Raw genomic sequence first — 20,317 nt, 5'->3', positions numbered from 1 at the left:
ATTTACGTGGTTACGTTACATAGTTGTAGTTTATTCAATTTGTAAAATAAAATCATGTTAAATATGTAAAAATCTTAAAATAAAATTTAAAAATCAAAATCTTGAAAAATTTCTAAAATGTTCTAAAAAATAAAAAAAATTACCTTAAAATTTAAAATTGTTATTAATTAATAATTATTATGAATTTGTACTAACTTAAGGAACGCTTGAATGGACTAACAATGTTGTCAATGCATCGGGTCACAATATTGAATCCCGAAGACATACTAGACATTTTAGCAAAAAAATAGAAAGATTGACTTTATATTATGAATCATACCTTTAATTTAATTTAATTGTTTACTTTATTATCTTTGAAATCCATTATTCAATCATATGTCTCGTTAAATTTATAATAACAAATCAATATAATATTATAATCTATGAAAATTAACGAACAAAGGGGGCAATGATCAACAACGCAACAAATGAGGGGGGCATAGCCTATGATTATAAATACTTATATCCCACCCCAGAAACATTTTCTAATTACGCCACTGAAATTGTTATTGAAGTAAAGCTAGTGTGAGAGAGGTATACTTTGTATCCGCATCCCGGACGAATTCTACACTATAATATATGCCATATATGGTCGAAAATATCATGAGTGAGAAGAACCTGGGAGAAGGAGTGACAAATGCTACAGAGCCATCCAGGAAGGTGAACGGGACTCAATTGTTGTTTACTTTATTGTATCATAATATCATATATGATTAATATGTATATATATTTTATATGTAGGCTCTGGCCTCCATAGCACATACAATGTATATAAATTATGTAAGTATTGACGATTATGAATATTTTTTTTGCTATTATTGTGCAATAAACGATGCAACTGAGGTGAAAGTAATAATATCGTGGTTCCTGCATCAGTTGTTAGAAACTGATTACCAAACGAAAAAAAGTTTTTTTTGTATGTATAAAATAATAAAACACATATTATATATTAGATAAATAAAATTATAATAATAAGTATCTTTATTTTTATATACGAATAACGACATCCATCCTTAATCAAATATAAGTTAGTAGTAATTTAAGTACATTTTTGTTGTTTTTTTAGCGCATCAGTACATACATTTTTGATATTTTCAGGTTTACAAGTGCTAAAAGTCCTCAGCCCTAGTAATCAGTATACGTAACTAGCCTCAGACATTTTGTCGACCCCGTATCCTGTCCTGACAGCCAAAAAGTTCTACGTCGTTAAATAATCGTATGTACAAGTAATACACAGTGACCTGCGAGGCACACTACACAACATATGTTTAAAATTAATTTATACTATATTATATACTTTGAAACTTCAGATCCCAGTGGGACACATACCAAGTACCACCATTATTTTTTATTGAACATATTTATATGTACATGCATGCTAGCGTGTGTGCAACATATTAACGTTTGAACGAAATGGATCGATTTTATAATAATATACAGGATTTCGTCAACAAGAGTCTATTATTATGTATATAAGGCCTTCTGTTGTGCACAGCGCGTGTATTATAATATAAATGAAATTATTAATGCATACTTTGAAAAATTAAATGAAATAAAAATTATTTAAACCAGTTAAAAACTTTGATTGAATGGTAAACATAATTATGTTTTTAGGCGTGCGTACGGATGAGGTGGTACCTACTACCTACTCTAATAAAAGGCCCATTTAAATAATTTTAAATCCTCTTAAAAAATTCAATATAAACTAAGTACGTAATATACTCAAAAAAAACGTTTTCAAAAATATGGAAATAGATATTGCAAAAGCTAGTCGAGTTCAGACCCTGGCACTGGTAAAAAAGTTGACTTAAACAGTAGTCAATTAATATTTTTTTTTTCAAAGTTACTATCAAATTTTATATTTTCATAATAATAAAATATAAATACGGATTTTATAAAATTATAACTGCGATTTTTTTATGGAGAAAATTTTTTTTTGTTACATTGGTCAATGAAATCTGTACACGCCCATGATAATGTTATATATATTACACTAGCTCATGATAGACCACAGCATGGGTGTTTCACTGTTTCGTTATGAGCACCCCTGTTGTTAGGATTACACATTCAAACCTATAGTACACTATGTACACGGTATACTTAACTTCTTGCAAGCTAATCAGGTTTTTGAGACCAACTAATTTAAGTCAACTTTATAACTTTATATTAAATTAATGAGAATAAAACAGGTAATACTGAAATAGGGTAAGAAAAGTGAAGGTATTTATATACTTTTGAATAAAGAAACGACGGCCAGAGATAATTGTCCTAATATTAAGAGCCAGAAATTAATTTGAATTGTCCGCTTCAACCCAAAAGTTCAACGAAATGTTAAACTATATTGGTTTGAACAAAAACTTTTTAGGTATTATAAAAATAATAAACACATGCTGCATGCGTTTACTCACCAGCGATTTTCCTTCGTATTTCGACGGCATGCGGAAAATTTCTTTGATGCTGCGAACGACACTGAAATTTCCAACGTCCACAAGACCAACTTTTGCGGTGACTTGATCGATTACCTCCAACACTACTCCACGATACCTGGAAAATCAATTTTTTGTAGCACAAACGTTTAACACATTCTCAACTTGGTTTATATTTTACCAACTAGGACTAAAGTACACGATGCACGGCATATTAACACTGACAGATTTAGCAGATTCAAACGTTTTACTGTCTTCAAAAATTTGATTTTCCAATTGTATGAATTCAAGGCGACTGTCGCTCGTGTGTACTGAGTACCTCGAAGGAGATATTTTGTCGGCCACCCAAACCTAGTGATTATTCATCAAATTGAGTCAAATAATAATAAGAATAAGAATAACTGTTATGTATAAGTGGAATAAAAAGGGGAAGTAACAAACCTGAGTAGCAACATCCAAAGGCGGCCTGTAGTACTTTATTACGCATTTTTCGGTATCTTTGTCTATAAATAAAAATGCAGAATATATTAATAATATAAATTTATACTGAGATCTCGGATAATCCTACCACCGTTGGCGTTTACACCGTTTTTAATATGTTGTCCAATATTTCCGTTGCCTAAAATGTTCTTAATTTCTTTATTTATATTGCATTGTGTATTGGCTGATATCAATACAACTTTGTTTAGTTCTGTGATAGAGTCCTAAAGAAAAAAAATTCCTAGTTAAAAAATGTACTTAAATTTATATAACCAAATAGGTAATACAATTATAAATGTATCTGTTTGGCTGATATTCTCTATGTAGTGCAATATCGTGGCATTAGCAGGTTCTGCATCTAGTCCAAGTAAACCGACCATAAACGTAGGCGGACAATTTTGTAGCTATGAAATAACATGTTTAGATAAAACGATAAATACATCAAATTTTTATTTCTGTTTACATTTTACATGAATATAATAATGTCTGGCGTTTTACCTGTGATTCGGACGGCTGTACCATATTACTTTTATGTACGGTATCCCAGTATCCAAAATCAATAAAACAGACATTAAAATTGTCATTGTCTACTCTAGAAATAACTTCAGCTCTGTAGAATTTATTTCCTCCTTGTTCTCTTGCCGCAATGATAGCACCAACTTTAGGATCGTTTTTTATAGGACTTTCTATAAATTACGAGTTATAAATTACGATAATCAAGCAAACGCGAACCTAAAAACTATATTTAAGAAGGATGATTTAATTTGGGGGGGGGGGATATTAAATAATTAAGTAATTGTTTTTGCGATAATTGATACACCAAATGAAGTGGATTGTCACATCTTGGTTAAATATAAATAATATTAATATGGTGTAAGAGTTAACAATTAACTGTTCACTCCTTGCGGATATTTACTTAATGATGTTTACATAATATTATATAATCAACACAAAATAAATTGTTCATCAAAAATTATTACGTTAATTATAGGATTGATAAAAGTATGGTTGATGTTCATAATTGAATTGATATAATATAGTTTCAGAATAAATACAGGACTAAAATAAGTATATTAATTTATCACGTTATTGAGAATATAATTTCTTTACTAAAAATAATAATATTATGATGTGAATAATGTTTAAAAATAAATTGTTTAATGCATTATGAATTGCTTTAACTTTCTATGGGTGGTAAAAAGGTTAAAATTAAAAGAGATTCTGTCGAGAACAATCTTGGGAACATATTTATTTAATTGTTTCGCGTGTTCACCAGTTATTATCAGTGGCGTGGCAAGGTAATTTTTTTTTGAGCCGTGGTTCCGTTAATTTATAGGGGTGGTGGTGATAGATTTGTAAAATATATTGCTTCTAAATTATGAACTTGAGAGTTGAGATATCAGCAAATTGTTGTATACATCCTGTTGTGGGTAAGTGGGTGGATGGATAAAATATATTTGGCACGCCACTGGTTATTATAGACAGATAATCAAATTATTTTCCAAGTGAAGCGTGCTCTTAAGGAACGAAAGTAAAATTAATCTTTATAAAAACTCGTGTAGAGTTAGGAACACATGTATTTACCTAACGCGCAGGAAGATGAAAAATTCTCCAAGAATGATTTAAATTTATCCGTGCCGTTGTTAATACGTCTAACGTAAATAGCGTGTAAATCCACAAACGTTGAAATATAAACAATATCTCCTTTACTCAACATCTGTACTGTTTCTGGCGAATCTAAATAATAAACACTTCATATTACATAACTAAACAGTAAAATGTATATAATTGATTCAGCTCATAACACAGTGGTCGCTTTATTTTACATATTTCTTTAACGCTTATTAAATTATGTCTTTATCGTATATATTTGATAGTTAGTGGTTTTAATGATTATGATTATGTTTATGTGGTTTAACCTCTTTCTTTTAGAGTCAAAAGCTTTATCAGATGATTGTTAACATTTTGTTGAGTTTTGATAGTAGTTAAAGTCACAGCATTTAATCCATTTGGACTTTCCTCGTCGAATTCCTAAAATACATAATATAGAACAATATTTCATAAAAATAAACCATCATATCTATATGATAGAAAAATACATACAATAATTAACGGCAAATTTTCGCAGAGCATATTGACATAAGACATAGCTTGAGTGTTAAGAATTCCGGAATCGATATCTTTGAGACGTATCGAATAAATAGTACGAGGAACCTAAAATAAAACGACATTTATTAATAATAATCACAACGAATTAGTAAGCAATAAACATGTATAATTTTGTCATATTTTTATAAGGGATGACCAAAGCGAAATAAGTGAAAGTAGATTTTGTACACCCCTATAAAAACAAAATGAAAATTAACATGCCAAATATTAGAAATCAATATTATTAACCATTTGAAACGATAAAAATATATTTTTTACGCGTAATTCAAGCTAACCGGTCACAATTATTTGAATGTCCATAATTCAAAAAATCAACATTACTACCATGGGTCATAACTCATAATAATATCACTTTTTTTGTAATATTTTTTAAAGTGAATCATATTTTAATTGTATAAAACATGTGAGTGATGAGTAAAAATCAAATCGCTTATTGAATTCGATAGTTATTCCTAGTGTAGGTACTTATGCATCTAGGTTCGAAAAAAATATAAAAATCATTTATAATCACAACTCACGAGCATATAATATATTATACGGTAGAAATACTTCTACTCAAAAAACGTTTTGGTTATCACGGCATTTTTACGCAAGAAAATAATCGCTGTTATAAGGTATAAATAAATTATTCACAATCATTAAAACTACACGCAATTTATTTCCCGCAAAAACTCTGGCGAGTTCACTGGCGCCCCCTTCCCTCATTTAACATCACTGTAAACCATTTTTTTCTATTCGTTAACATAAAAAAAACGACAGTACATCCTGTTTTTTATTTTATATACACCGTTAACGATTTAAAAGAAAATAAACCGAGGGGTTTATTGTTCATATTTTTTGTCTTTGAATACACGGTGCGTCAAGAGGATCTGAGCTAGCAAAGACTGATTTTCCATTTAAAACAAGTTTAAGAACAATATAATTGTACCCCACACAAACCTATTCAGTGGAGCTCATTATCTTTTTGAAAGAATAAAAAAAATAAATAATAAAGAAAACTCAAAAACTCAACAACAAAAAAAAAGCTACTCCGTGGCGGCGTACACTGTTCGTGCATAGAAAAGTGAATATAGTTGGTACTTTAGAGGGTCAAAAGTAATAAGTATTTTTCAAAACCACAGTGAAAAACAAAACAAAAATTAAGGAAAAATGCGAATTTTTACGCAAATTTGATTTTCGACAAATCGATTTTGGTTTTGGGTGTAGCTCTAGAACAAATAACCGTAAATACATGAAATTTTGACTGAATGTTTATATTAGCATTTTCTATACACTATAACATTTTCAAAATGTTTAAATATTTATTTTGAGCTGTTAACGGACATTTTCAATTTCCAATTTGTTTAGTTTTTATTCTATAAATATCAATAAAATTGTATTTGCTGGGTAAAAAAGCTTGGAAATAATAGAAGGCTCTTAATATATTGCTTTAAAAACAGATGAAAAATATTAAAAATCAAGTCACAATTTTTTTTTATAAGCATTTAAAGTTTATATATTGACAAAATACGTAAAATTCACAAAGTAAGAAAGTGAGTAAGAAATTCATAAAAAATTTTCTATTTAAATCTAAGACTTAAAAATGTATACAAGATTCCTCATAAGCAGTGGCGTAGCAAGGGTATGGCGAACTGTGCTTACGCCAGGGGAGTAAATTATTAAGTGGCGCAAATTTGTGCTTGTTGGTGTTCATGCTGCTGAAACTTCACCTGTTATGATAACTTTTTTTGGAAGTGAAATATTTGTTCTAGTTCTACTTCAAGATGGAATATATTATGTAAAAAAATGTCATAAATGTTACTTTAAAGAAACATAGTGATACTCGTTGGTCATCAAAGAAACAAGCCATTTCAGCTTTGCATACTAATATCATCAGTATTGCTATGATATTAAAACAAATGAGGGACACTACTAATATGAACTATGACACTATTGATGGTTGCAATCAAATTTTACGCCTAATAGATCTAAAATTTCTTTGCTTACTAAATATATGGGACAAAATATTTACGCATATCGATAAAAACAATAAGTCTTTGCAAACTAAATATACTACAATTGATATGGCAAGTAAAATGTTAAACGGTTTGTATAATTCTATTCGAGAAATTCGTGATAACAGTTTTGAGGATTCGTTAAAAAATGCAAAGAATACTGCTACCGAAATGGGACTGTCACCCGAATTTCAAGATAAACAAAGGCATAAAATAAAACGAATGGATGGAGAAGAAGCAATAGATAAAGGTGCAAACATCCATCCACGCCGAAATCAAAAATGATTTTTACATGGCAGTTGACTCAATCTTATCGAGTTTAAAATGGCGATTTAAAAAAATGACTTTGTATTTAATGACTTTGAATTTGTATGTGGAAGTAAGCTATCGTCAATGGATTTTGATGATATTAAAAAATGGACTAACGATTTAGCAATCAAATACAACAAGGACCTAAATGGATTAGAGCTTTGCTCTGAAATGGAATGTTTTAAACACCAGGCTTCTGCATTGATGACCAATTTCAAAATGGCTGCACCGATTGATTTATTTATAAACAAAACTTACAAGATATTTATCCTAACATAGAAGCTCTTAACGCTATGTTTAAGAATATTTCTCACTATTCCAGTTACAACTGCTAGTTGTAAAAAAAGTTTCAGTAAACTTAGTCTAATAAAAAATTACTTAAGATCAACTATTGGACAAGAGAGACTAACAAACATGGCAATTTTATCCATAGAACATGAATTTGCTAGACAAATTTTATATGACGAAATCATCGATGAATTCTCTAGCCTTAAAGCAAGAAAAGTAAATTTTTAAAGTTTGAAATTTACATTTTAATAATAAATCATAATTATATAATGTTGTATTACCTATTTACATACATAAAAAATAAATGTTAAAAAATATCATTCCGTATTTTCGTCAAATTTTTAATCGCTAAAAAGGCACATTTTCCTTGGTTTTCTAGGCGCGCTAACGAGTCTACGGCACTGCTCATAAGTTTGTCTACCTTTATCAACAAAATAAATGTCTACCGGAAAGTCAAATTTTTAAGAGCGTTTGAAGTTCATATTTATACAAGATATTCACTCGATTTCTCATGTAGCGATTTTGTTATTTTGTTGTAATTCAAAAACGAATAACTGTAAATACATGAAAATTTCAATGAATGTTCGTTTTCTATACACCATAAAATTTTGAATCTTTTTGAACTGTTTACGGACATTGTCAGTTTTCATTTTTTTTGATTTTCAATAAAATTTTATTTGTTGGGTAAAAATGCACGAAAATGTAATACAAGGCTCCTGATATATTGTTATTATAGTAGTTAAAAAATATTAAAAATACACATGCACAGTTTTTTTTATAAACATTAAAAGTTCGAATCTTCACAAAATTTAAAATTTAATAATTATTTTGTAATTATTATAGATTTATAGAATGTTCAACTTTTATAGCTTATAAGGATTGAAAATTGAAAACAAGGTTCGCGTAAATAGGTTATATATAAATTACTTTATTCACAATAATATCATTAAATATACCTAGTAATATCATAGGCTGACTGACAGTCTTCGCTCAGAATCGTTTTTCTTATAAAATAATATTATATCATTGAATTCAAATTCAACACCATCTATTACAGTGGCCCACTTGTAACCTACTGTACAGCAGAGCGACACCTAAAAGCCACCTTTTTTTATTATTCGTGTACATTGTTGTCTTGATGTGCCAGTTTTTCGAAGACATTATGGTCGAAATTAATTTTCTTTATCGTTACACAAAACTACACCACATCGCATGCGACGGGAGATGATATTTTGCGCCAATTTTATAACTTGTGATTTGCGCCACCGATAGGTACATTTAAGTACGCATGTAATTTGAGCCAAAATATAAAAATATAGCATGTATTTTGCGCCATATCTAAAAATTAATTTTCGTAATTGGCGCCACACTTTACTTTAATTGTTGAAATTCACCAGCTGATAAATTGTAATAAATATATGAAGACTAGAGACAAAAGAAAATTGATAGAAAAAGTTGTTTTGTCTAGTTACAAGTATAAAAAAAATTTAATAAGCTAGGTATTATAAGTATTATAGGTAAGTATTAATTTTTAGGTATTATTAAACATTTATTACATAACAATTGTTTTAGGCATGTAAAACATGAATAACATGAAAAACAATTTATTGGACAATGAATGGGTCGTCTAGGACCTAACCTTTAAGGTCGTCACACACTACAGCGGGCCACCGCGTCAGCACCGCCAAGACAAAAGAATTTTACCACTACCAGTGCAGTGTGCGGGGGACCTTAATATTAAAATATTGCCGATTTTGATAGGTATATTATTATTTATTACTAACAGAAATTTTACTAATTTTTATATACATACAGTACGTATACTATGTACTATGTATTATATATTTATTTTACTTTATGTACATATTGATGATTTTCTATACATTTAACTATTAAGATGAACTTGATTGATCAATGATTAAAAATATATAATATATTAATCTGTTAAAAAAAAAATGTTTAGTTATTTTAAAGTGGCGCAATTTTGTAGATAGATACAAGTTAGCACAGATTACATAATGCCCTTTTATTTAGTTTTATGTAGCGCAAATTACCAAAATACATTTATTGGGGTGGTTTTTGGCGCAAATTGTATTCACCCCCGTAGACAATATATAACGGTATTCCAAAAAGGACCTTAATATTACATACAATCATAGGCGTAAACTTGGGGGGGGGGGGGCGAGAGGGGGCAATGCAAATGAAAAATATTATCAAAAAGGCATTTTAGATTTGTAAGAATTATTTTTTCAAGAAAACTGAAAAATATAATATTTTTAAAAGATAAACTATAGAAAAAAATGAATTGATTAATCAAAATGTATTTATTTATTGCTATTTGCCATATGCGATATAATACATCATGATAATAATTATGATAAAAAGTAAAAATAAAACCAAACAGCAAACTGCAGCCTGCTGTGTTCCGAAAAAATCATTAAGGTTCGGTAAATTCTTAGTTCATATACTATGGATGGAGCCACAGCGTATTGTTTTGTTGCCGATATTAACGACGAGTCTCCGAATTAAGGTGATTGATATGCGCGATGCAACTCTTCGCATAATTATCCATAAGTTACTATCACTGAATTTTCCTAAATCATAGTTCGTGATTAATTATATTATTATAGTAGGCATAACCTATACTATTTTTTCAATATAATATTATATTTAAACATAATATGCTGATTTGATAATAAATTATCTGAGGATAAATATGCAAGAAGTTGCGTCGCGCATGTGCACATCGAATACCTAACTCGGCGACTGGTCGTTGATATTGGCAAAGTTTTTTTTGTATTGGTATAATACGCTGTAAATCCATCCATTGTAGTATAATGATCTAAGGGTAAAATGAAAGCCTGTTTTCCTATTCGTGATAACTGTGAACTTCAACTGATAACAATATGACAATATCTTTTTTGTACAATTCAAGGTACCTATTTTTTTATTATGTTATATTTGTGCGTACGACTTTAGCTATTATTAATTGTATAAGCTATAATTGATATACAGACGGACAGTGGGATACATTTAAAAATAAATATATATATATACCTAATAACTAGGGCCCGAATTTCAATGCAAAGTGCATATTTTTTGGGTGATCATACACAATGCTTTCTAAGTACATAATTCGTTTCATGTAACGAGGGTTTGAAAGATACAAATTTTATTTTGCATTTTTTTGCATATTTCGAAGTTTTTTTATTTTTAGAGCATTTTTAGCATTATTGGGTCAATTTGTTGGTTTTTAATGCATATTTGTTCAATATAGATATACAATTTAGCCTATTCAAAATATTATCTAAAGATAAATTATTTTCTTGATATTTAAGAAGGTTTATCGGGTTTTTTCCATACAAATTGTCAAATTTTTTTCTATTCAGATTTTTTTTTCAATGCAATGCTCAAAATTTAGTTAGTACAATATAGGCTTACTTAGAATGTTAATTTTACATACATTTTAATACATATTTTGGTATGTTTAGCATGAATAATATTTCCCCAAAAACGGCCAAGACATATGCGTGTCAACACCATAGCAGTCAATATTTCAAATGTTCAATTTTTTTAATAAAATAATAAATTAATAAATAACAATTATAACTCATTTATAAATTAAAATATGTATAAAAAAAAATATATGACATTTTTAAGGTCATTTTTGTGGTAAAATGTATTTTTTAAGGGAATTTATGGCTATTTTTTAGAGCATATTTGTATGATTTTAAGTGCATTTAAATCCGGGCCCTACTAATAACTATAAATTATAAAATGAGGTATATCGTATATTATACATTATATTTATAACGTTATGACTTATAAAGGACTTCGGAAATAAATTCCGTTTTATGCAAAAATAAAATAATAGGAAAATATAAAATATAAACCATCATCTTATCAAGCTTTTTCCATAATGTAATTTAATTTTACACACTACAATAAAGATTTAGCTTAGATAATAATATTAATATGTTATGCTTTCCAGTTTCCACTGATATAAAATGATATAATATCCACCAAGTATATTTAGTCTCCAAATGTCTTTGAGTAAACGGTATATCGACATAAAATAAAGTTTGCCCCCCCCCCCTCTCCATAAAAATTGCCCAAGTTACGCATACAATCATAACCATGCCAGTTATATAAATATAAATATATTTTTAAAAATATATTCATCATTTAACTGTATTATTCTAATTGAAACAGATGGCATAATATAGAATTTTAAGAAAAATAATATATTTTTAAAAGAAAAAAATACTGTTTGTCTAATGACGAGAAAACTGTTGGTGACGTGACTGGTGATAAATCGTGTAAATGTCTTCCCAGTGTACTACAGGTATCATATACGTAATAATATCGACCCTTGCGGCACAAAACAGTATAAAATAAATAAAGGAAAATAAAAGAACTCGATAGACTGGATGTTTATATAATATATAGTATATTATACTATATATTATGCAGAGCGTTACTAAAATTATCACTTATTAGCATGAACTCGGAAATATAAGAATTTTTTTCAGTTTTTTTTTTAACTTTTTAGTATAATATACTATTATACATTTTAAATTTTTTGTATAAAAGATAAAAATTTTAAAATACCTAAGTTACTAGGTATAGTTTATTCAGAATAAGAGCACCCCAGATTTACGTAGCTAAGCCGGTTTTGACCGTGGCTGCCTGGTGTGCTCTTATTCTGAATAGACTAAGTTATATTTTTTGATATATTGGCTGGTTAATGATATTCTGTATGGCTGTATATAGACTGCTTTATCACAATAGCTAATAAGAACCAGTTGTTTGATTTTATCAGTTTTATATTATTTTTAAAATTATGATTTCTGATCGCCAATGATTTTTAGAATACCAAAGAATTTTTATTCATGTTCCATAATTATACATATATGTGTGTATACTATTATATAACAAGACTATATACTATGTTATTATATTATACATTTATTCGTGAAACATACGGTGCAACTCAGGAGGAAGTGCGATATCGTAAGTACATATTTTACGTTTCCCGAAAGTTTTGGAGATGTGAATGATGAACCGCGTGCCATTTATTATTACCAATTAATAGCATTTTAGAACGTAAATGGAGCCAAATAAATAATATGGATTTTAAGTATATAGCACATTGTATGTAATGCATAGGCGCAAATAGGGGGCACCCCTTAAAGCCCCAAAGCCCCAAACATTTCCTGAATTTTTTTAAGCTTATTGAATATTATTATAATAGGGCTTCAGCCCCCCCCCCACCAAATCTCAAACGCTATTTACGCCTATTATGCAGTAGTATATTAGTATATATAATATATATATTGCATAATATTTGCGGTGTGGACTACATTACTATAATATTATATTATATAACACGTTAATCGTTCAGTTTTCAAAAATGTATAATTAATGATATATTTAAGGGGATAGATGGCGGACAGTTTATCAGCCAAAACATACCATTGTTCACTCCATCATCATACTGATTGACCTAGTAATGCGATAATACTTTTTTTAACTGATTTTAATTCATTATGTCTACTTGAGATAGGTCAGTCTACTTTTCTCAATTTCACTCCCCTGTAACAACTATAAATTTAGTTTGAATATTTTTAAATTTCGGAATTTTACGTGCGGGAACGCCCTGCTATTTTTTTTATGCACTCACACTCAGTGGCGTATTTAAGGGGGGGATATGGGGGATAGATCGCCCTTGACCTTTTTCTTATTTTATGTATTTATTTAAGTTTTCTCAATATGATATTACTTTTAAGTATGTGAGGTATGTCTGTTTTCTAATTGTTATAGCCGGTAATTGTACCACTCTGATATACTAATCGCTACTAATCGTTCGCGGTTTATATGACTATCGAACAACAAAAACATATACCCCAATGGTAGTATGGTGTACTGTATTATTATTATCTTCTTTTTCATGCATGAGTATTTATAATAAACCCGATAAACAGTCGGTAAATAAAATTAAATTACTATGAAGACCGTGGATTTACCATAGAGCGTGGCATTGGCACAAATAGGGGGGGGGGGGCTTAGTCCCCCCCAGTTCAAAAGTCAGTAATTAGTACTGAGCATATATAACTTTTAGAAATCCCAATCACTTTAGTCTCCCCCCTCCCCCCAAAAAAAAAAATTTGGCTATTTGCGCCTGTTGGGCATGGGTTTATTTTTAGTGACTGAAAAAATTGTATTCACCTCTGGGTAACATGCTTTCGATGTTTGTGATAAAGAGTTTTATCTAATAAGTTTTATTTAATACTTTGCGTCTTTGCCTGAACGATATATTTTAAGTTTTAAGAGGATAAGTCTTACTTAATAAATAGTATATGACAGAAGTAAATATTTTATCAATTTTCCTATTTAATATTGAAATATGATTATAAATTAGTAATTATTATATACTTTGTTTATTAGGACCGACTGGATATGTTGGCTTTATTGTCATGTCACCGGTCAATACAATAATCATGCCAGATGGGGTTATCGATGAACTGACCATCCAAAAGAGTAGAAAACTCGATTTTGTATTATAACTATTTTTTTGTTTATCGTATTAAACACGGGTTTGGTGCTAGTATGAATTTATAATAAATGCTATTAGGTACTATACAATTTGTGTTAATTCTTAATTTGCTTTGATCCACACTAACCTCAATAGGTAACAAGTTAGAGGATTTTAAAAATGTATATTAAGTACATATTTATGGGTGTATTATTATATATTTCATCCCCCCCCCCCCTAGCAAAATTCCTAAATACGCCACTGCACACACTAAAGATCACTTATTAGTTATTACGAACACATTTACAAGATCCGCATGCATACAATTTGAAAATTGCCAAATTCGAACTCCTTGAAAACTGTCCACCCAGTGGCGTGTTTAGGAATTTGTCATGGGGAGCGGGTCCCGATAATTTTCAGAAAACAGGTCCTGGGGGGCAAAGCCCCCTGACCACCCAACTACACTTTATTAAATAAATATACCATATTTATAAGACGATATAAAATGTTTAAGATTTTTATTATTAAATAATATGTACAAAACAAATTTAAAAAGAGCTGATAAGTGGATGTCGCTCTGCTGTACAGTAGGGTACAAGTGGGTCGATGTATAATGGATTGTATTGAACTTGAATTCAATGATATAATATCACTGTATAAGAAAAACGATTCTGAGCGGAGACGGTTTGTCAGTCTGGATATTTAATATTGTTATAATTTATCATAGCCTGTAAGTTGAATTAATATTGAAATATTATTTTTTTTTTATTCGTTTCTATGGTGATAAACAAAGCGTTAGAAATTAAAATCCCACTTTTAGCAGTTTTTCGTAATTCATCGGTGGTTTTTCCCGTGGCATTAAATAACAATCAAGAAAATCAAAAAATGACCTCCCTAAAGTACCATCTTGATCCAATTTGCTAAAAAATAAGATACTATATATTTAAATCAAAGCTCTCCTTTTGGTGGAAATTTTGTATAAAGGATAAAAAAAATAATAAATAAACACCATTGTAAAACCAGTAGCTTAATCGCTTCGCTCAGAATCTTATATAGTTATGTAATTTATAACTTAAGTAAAAATATTTCCTAAAATACATTACTTCATTTATAATTGATCTTAGGTAACTTTTCAACCTTTTTAAGGTTGGAAAAGATCTCTCCGGAGTGGCTGTAGATACTGGCAATGTACAAAACTACAAAATATTTTAATTAAAATATGAACTCGGTATTTTTCAACCATTTTCGGTACCAAACTGATGAGCGATAACAAAAAAAATCACGATATTAATTGATAACTGAAGCTTCGAAAAATGTTTACAAAATCCTTCGTATCGTATGATAAAATTTGTTTTTCTTAATCATGTAAAAATACAACATTTAACATGTACGAGACACGAGTCGATGGGGGGGGGGGGGAGAGTCCGGACCCCATGGACCCCCCCCCCCCGTAAATACGCCACTGTAGGGTTCACCACCCTTAAGGGGGAAACCGTTATTTAGGGTGGTAAAACGCATTTAGTGGGGAGGGGAAAAACGTGACAATTTATTAGCCTATGAAGTCCCGACTATACACTTAAACCGAGTAAAAATAGATAAGTTTAAAGTTAAGATAGAAAACTAAATTAATTTAGTAAAAGTTTATTTTTTTGAGTTACGATATTTGTAAGTCATATTTTGATTTACACAAACATTTACAAAGACGTATAATTAACATCAATCAATATTTCTTTAACCCAAACAAACATCATTGTTTAAAAAAAAAAAGATTTACCTGTTGTAAGTGTTCTGGAATTTCAACAAAACTGTTTGCTGACACAATATCTTTAGTGCCTAAATCAAATAAAACTACTTTGTATTGATTTTCGTTCAACTTTTCTTCGACAACACCCCTGTTAAATGAATTATTAGTAGATAATCTGATGCCGAGAACTTCACCTACAGCTGGATTTCTAGTAATAGGTTGTACTGTAAAAACAAAAAATGCTGTTTATGTATACCAGACAATTGTTTTTTTTATTTTTAATACTTACAAGTCAAACAATAGACAGAAAAGTCTTTTAAAAATTTATCCACTTCGGCTTTATTGAAAGGCACACTGATATAAATATCCTTTAAACTGATAAATGCGTGAATAGTAATTATGCATTTGTTTGTCAACGGTGGTATAGGAGGGACAGTGATGTCGTTAGATATATACTTCATACCTAAAATTCAAATAATTTAAAAAAATTATAAATATTGAAATAATAGGAATGTTATGTTATTTAATTATAGACTTACCAGAAGTAAGTTGCAAAGAATTATTGATAATGGTATTTTCCACTGTAGTGTTGTCCACGTTCAATTCATTTAAATGATCTATGACATTTTGCTTTTGGCCAATGACAGTTAACTTCACTTTAGTTAAATCTTCAAACTCCTATATTTAACAATAATTCTTTGAGTGATATGACAACGAAATACATGTATTAATATATTTATTTGAGATGATATTGTATTACTAAGTACAACTGCCACTTGTGATTGTTAATAGACAATTCATTGACAAGTCTATAAGACATAAGCTTCAAAAATCTTCAAATTATGTTTTTAATGAAGGGGTCATAATAATAAGCATAAATCATAAGATCTGCTAACTCTTACCTGAATATTTAAATAATAAATAAAATACAAAGTAAGTTTTATACTTACTATTTTCATTGGTTCACTGAGTAACATAAGATTTTCTAAATAATTATGGCTTTCTGAATTAAGATTTTCAAAACTTGCACCTATGAGCCCAACTAGAGTTATAGTTGGAGTCACCTATACAAATTGAGTACAATAATAAAATTAAAAAAAATACAATGTATAATAATATGATGATACAATTACAGAGCTTTTGATAGATAAGATACTTTAATTTATTAATGTTTGAATTTAGAGTGAAATTTGACAATTTCAACTAACATGGTCTTATAATGAAAGTTACTAACTAGGTACCAGGGTAATTTTATTTTGAAGAACACATCTTATTTCAAAAATTAATAATATTTTTAATAGTACTTTTATATTATTACTAAACAAAATTTAAGAAAAGAAATTACTTTTTTACAATTTTTTTTTATTTATACTATGGGTAGGACATGTATTTTTTATTTAATATTTCGAAGCTAAAAAAATTATTTAGAGTATTTCAAGAGTAGTAGAGATTGCTCTCTTTGCAGATAATCCTTGTGCGCTACTCTGCTAATCTAAATTCTAAAAACTTACAACTCGTCCAAAATTCAATTTTTATAAATATTAAGTAGGTACTCCAAAAAATATTCTGCTTTAAAATTTAAAAAAATACATGTTATTTAAAAAAAAAAACTTAAAATATAGTAAAAAAGTCCCTTAATTTTTTTTCAAATAATTAATAGTTTTAGAAATAAGATATATTCTACAATACAAAAATCACTCAATTTATTAAAAATGTAATTTTTAAACCAAAACAAAAACATCAAATTAATATTCAAAATAAGACAATATGATTTTAACTATAAACTTTCTTGAGGTTTTTTAACTACAATATGTGTCACCTAATTGTAACTAATAATGTAACTTAGATTAACCTGTTGTAGTTGTATAGGCAGCGGAACAATATTGGCAATATTCACACTTTCTTCAAAACCATAATCAATAAAAATTGTTTCATAAGTATTTTCATCAGTTTTTTCAACAATCTTTGCTCGATAAAAATATCCATCAACTGAACTTTTAGCACCTACAATTTCATTCAGTTCTGGAGATTTACTTTTTGAAGTATTTTCTATAAAATATGACATAATATTAAACAACCAAATTATTTCCTGGGATTAAGTACTGACCTGAAATACAATAAGTATTGACGCTTTCAATAAGATTTTGAAATTCAACATTATTATCTTCAAGTTTACGGACAAAAATATTATACAAATCAATATATGACGTAATAAAAACAATGTCTCCGTTTTTCAATATATTAGTTTCATCACACAATTTAGGTTCTGTAACTTCAGATGATTTAGGTATGTCTGGTAACTCTGTTAATTCATCTTCTAATAAAAAAATTGTATGTTAATTGCTATTGGTGATTATATATTATGTACAAAGAGCAACAGAAATTAAAACATTTGACAATACAAAAAATAAAACAGAGATTGCTCATATTTATTTAGTTACAGTATTTTACTATTCACTCTATATTACTTACAAGATTAAAAATTTAATTTAATTAATTATGCTAATTTAAATTTAATTTTGTATATACTTATTGTATCCCCTATAGAAAGACATCAATATTACATAAATAATTAACAGTTATTGGTTATAAGTGTTATAACTATACTGTGTTAAAATTAAAATACCTAGCGGTGGTGACCAATTTTTGTCAGGCCGCAATCAGGCAACACCTGTTTGTCAAACCACTTTCCTCCTAATCAACTATCTGTATACCTGCCATGAAGTATTGCACAAGCCCCAGCGCACAAGTTAGCCACCAATTATGTTACTTAACGTATAGTATAGATAGCGATTTTTAGGTTCTTAAAAATTGAAATTATTATGCTAATATTAAGCTCATAAAAAGTAAAAACCTTAAAATATTCTGTTGGACCATTATAAACTAGAAGAATATGCTCAGTAAATGCTTAAACCTGAAAATATAATGCATTCATATGCTATTTATTATTTTTTAATATTTTGAGGATCAAGTCACTATTATATTATTAATAGTTCTATTTTATTTTATTTGTAACTAAAAATACATGTCATGCGTTTATTCTACTAAGAAACCTATATAAACTTTAAGATTGATATGGTATATTATATTAACAAAAGTAAGTCCACAAAAAAAAACTATCACGCCTCATCATTGATATGTCGAATTTTGATAACTTTTTTTTTTTAAGTGAAAGATGGATAACTTTTTTCAGGTTTGATGAGTCTGAATTTTTATTTTTTTTTGGAACTATGATAGAAAAATACGTTAAATAACAAATATTGTGCATTATTCAAATACATATTTTAGCTTCTATAACTATAATTTTAAAAATGAGACCGGCAAAAAATATACAGAATCTGACTACTCTACAGGGTGTGAGAGTTTTTTCTATAAGACATGTTTTTTTACTAAACGACGTCAGTAACAAAAAAAAAGAAAAATTGATTGTTGTCAATCGTCATACTTAAACGTATCAAACTTACTTAATTATGCTGATCTATTTAAGATGTTATAATCTCTTTTGAGTTTGAGAACCCATTCCTACTTTTGTTATATTACGTACTTGAAAATCTTAGACTTTACAGTAAACAAAAATCATTTTTAATATTTCTTATTTTAGAATGCATTCAAAAAAGCATTAACAAAAATTGTTATAATTATACCTTTTACACGTTCATCTTCAACAATGTTTATAGTTGTAGTACTGTTTTCATCCTTGAGAAGTTTATTTAAATTTTCAGCAACATTTTCATTATTTTTAATTACAACTAACGTAACATCTTTAATAGGAAATTGATTATCAAAATCCTAGAAAGAATTTGAATATTAAAAAATGAATCCAAAACAATTACATTTTGTTACATAATAAATTATTATTATATTTATATCTTTAGCTACAGAATATTCAAATAAAACTTACTATTGACAATGGCTCATACGTTGATAATAAGTTAGTAATATAGTTTGATGCTTCAATGCTTAATGAATGAGACTTAATACCTTTAAGATTAATTTCCATAATAGTTGAAGGAACCTAACAAAAAATAAATTGAATATGTTAGCTTATGGTTAACTTTAATGGTTAATATATATATTACCATAAAATCTGTAGGGATTTCAAATGTTTTTGATAAAGGTACATTATCTTTATCACCAAAGTCAATAAACTGTATTGAATAAGTAAAGTCATCAATTTTTTTTAAAACTTTTCCCCTATAAAAACTATCATCTAATGTAGACTGAGCTCCAACAATTTGACCAATTATCAAAGGCCTATTAATTGGTTTAGCTAAAATAAATATTGAATAATAAAATTACTTAATAAATACTAATTCCTAATTGTATGTATTAT

At 28.5% G+C, this 20,317-nt stretch overlaps 1 protein-coding gene across 8 annotated transcripts in view; it reads right to left on the bottom strand.

The window, feature by feature from the left end:
• Positions 1–20,317, bottom strand: part of LOC132945306 (uncharacterized) — a 45,083-nt gene that overhangs the window by 10,183 nt on the left and 14,583 nt on the right. For 7 of the 8 annotated variants that reach the window (XM_061015013.1, XM_061015014.1, XM_061015009.1 and 4 more), the window contains 18 exons: positions 20,064–20,254; positions 19,886–19,999; positions 19,629–19,773; positions 18,092–18,301; positions 17,837–18,033; positions 16,935–17,048; positions 16,524–16,662; positions 16,274–16,447; positions 16,015–16,208; positions 5,049–5,159; positions 4,865–4,976; positions 4,530–4,682; positions 3,444–3,631; positions 3,233–3,349; positions 3,034–3,169; positions 2,907–2,968; positions 2,647–2,816; positions 2,448–2,583 (listed from right to left, as the gene is read on the bottom strand). In XM_061015013.1, coding sequence (XP_060870996.1) covers positions 2,448–2,583; positions 2,647–2,816; positions 2,907–2,968; positions 3,034–3,169; positions 3,233–3,349; positions 3,444–3,631; positions 4,530–4,682; positions 4,865–4,976; positions 5,049–5,159; positions 16,015–16,208; positions 16,274–16,447; positions 16,524–16,662; positions 16,935–17,048; positions 17,837–18,033; positions 18,092–18,301; positions 19,629–19,773; positions 19,886–19,999; positions 20,064–20,254 — 2,663 coding nt within the window. The remainder of the gene's footprint in view (positions 1–2,447; positions 2,584–2,646; positions 2,817–2,906; positions 2,969–3,033; positions 3,170–3,232; positions 3,350–3,443; positions 3,632–4,529; positions 4,683–4,864; positions 4,977–5,048; positions 5,160–16,014; positions 16,209–16,273; positions 16,448–16,523; positions 16,663–16,934; positions 17,049–17,836; positions 18,034–18,091; positions 18,302–19,628; positions 19,774–19,885; positions 20,000–20,063; positions 20,255–20,317) is intronic. The other variant, XM_061015010.1, reaches the window with a different exon arrangement.

Source organism: Metopolophium dirhodum, chromosome 5 (genome assembly GCF_019925205.1).
Source record: "Metopolophium dirhodum isolate CAU chromosome 5, ASM1992520v1, whole genome shotgun sequence".
NCBI lineage: Eukaryota > Metazoa > Arthropoda > Insecta > Hemiptera > Aphididae > Metopolophium > Metopolophium dirhodum.
Note: the sequence above shows the minus strand (reverse complement) of the source record. Positions and strands in the feature narration are given on the sequence as shown.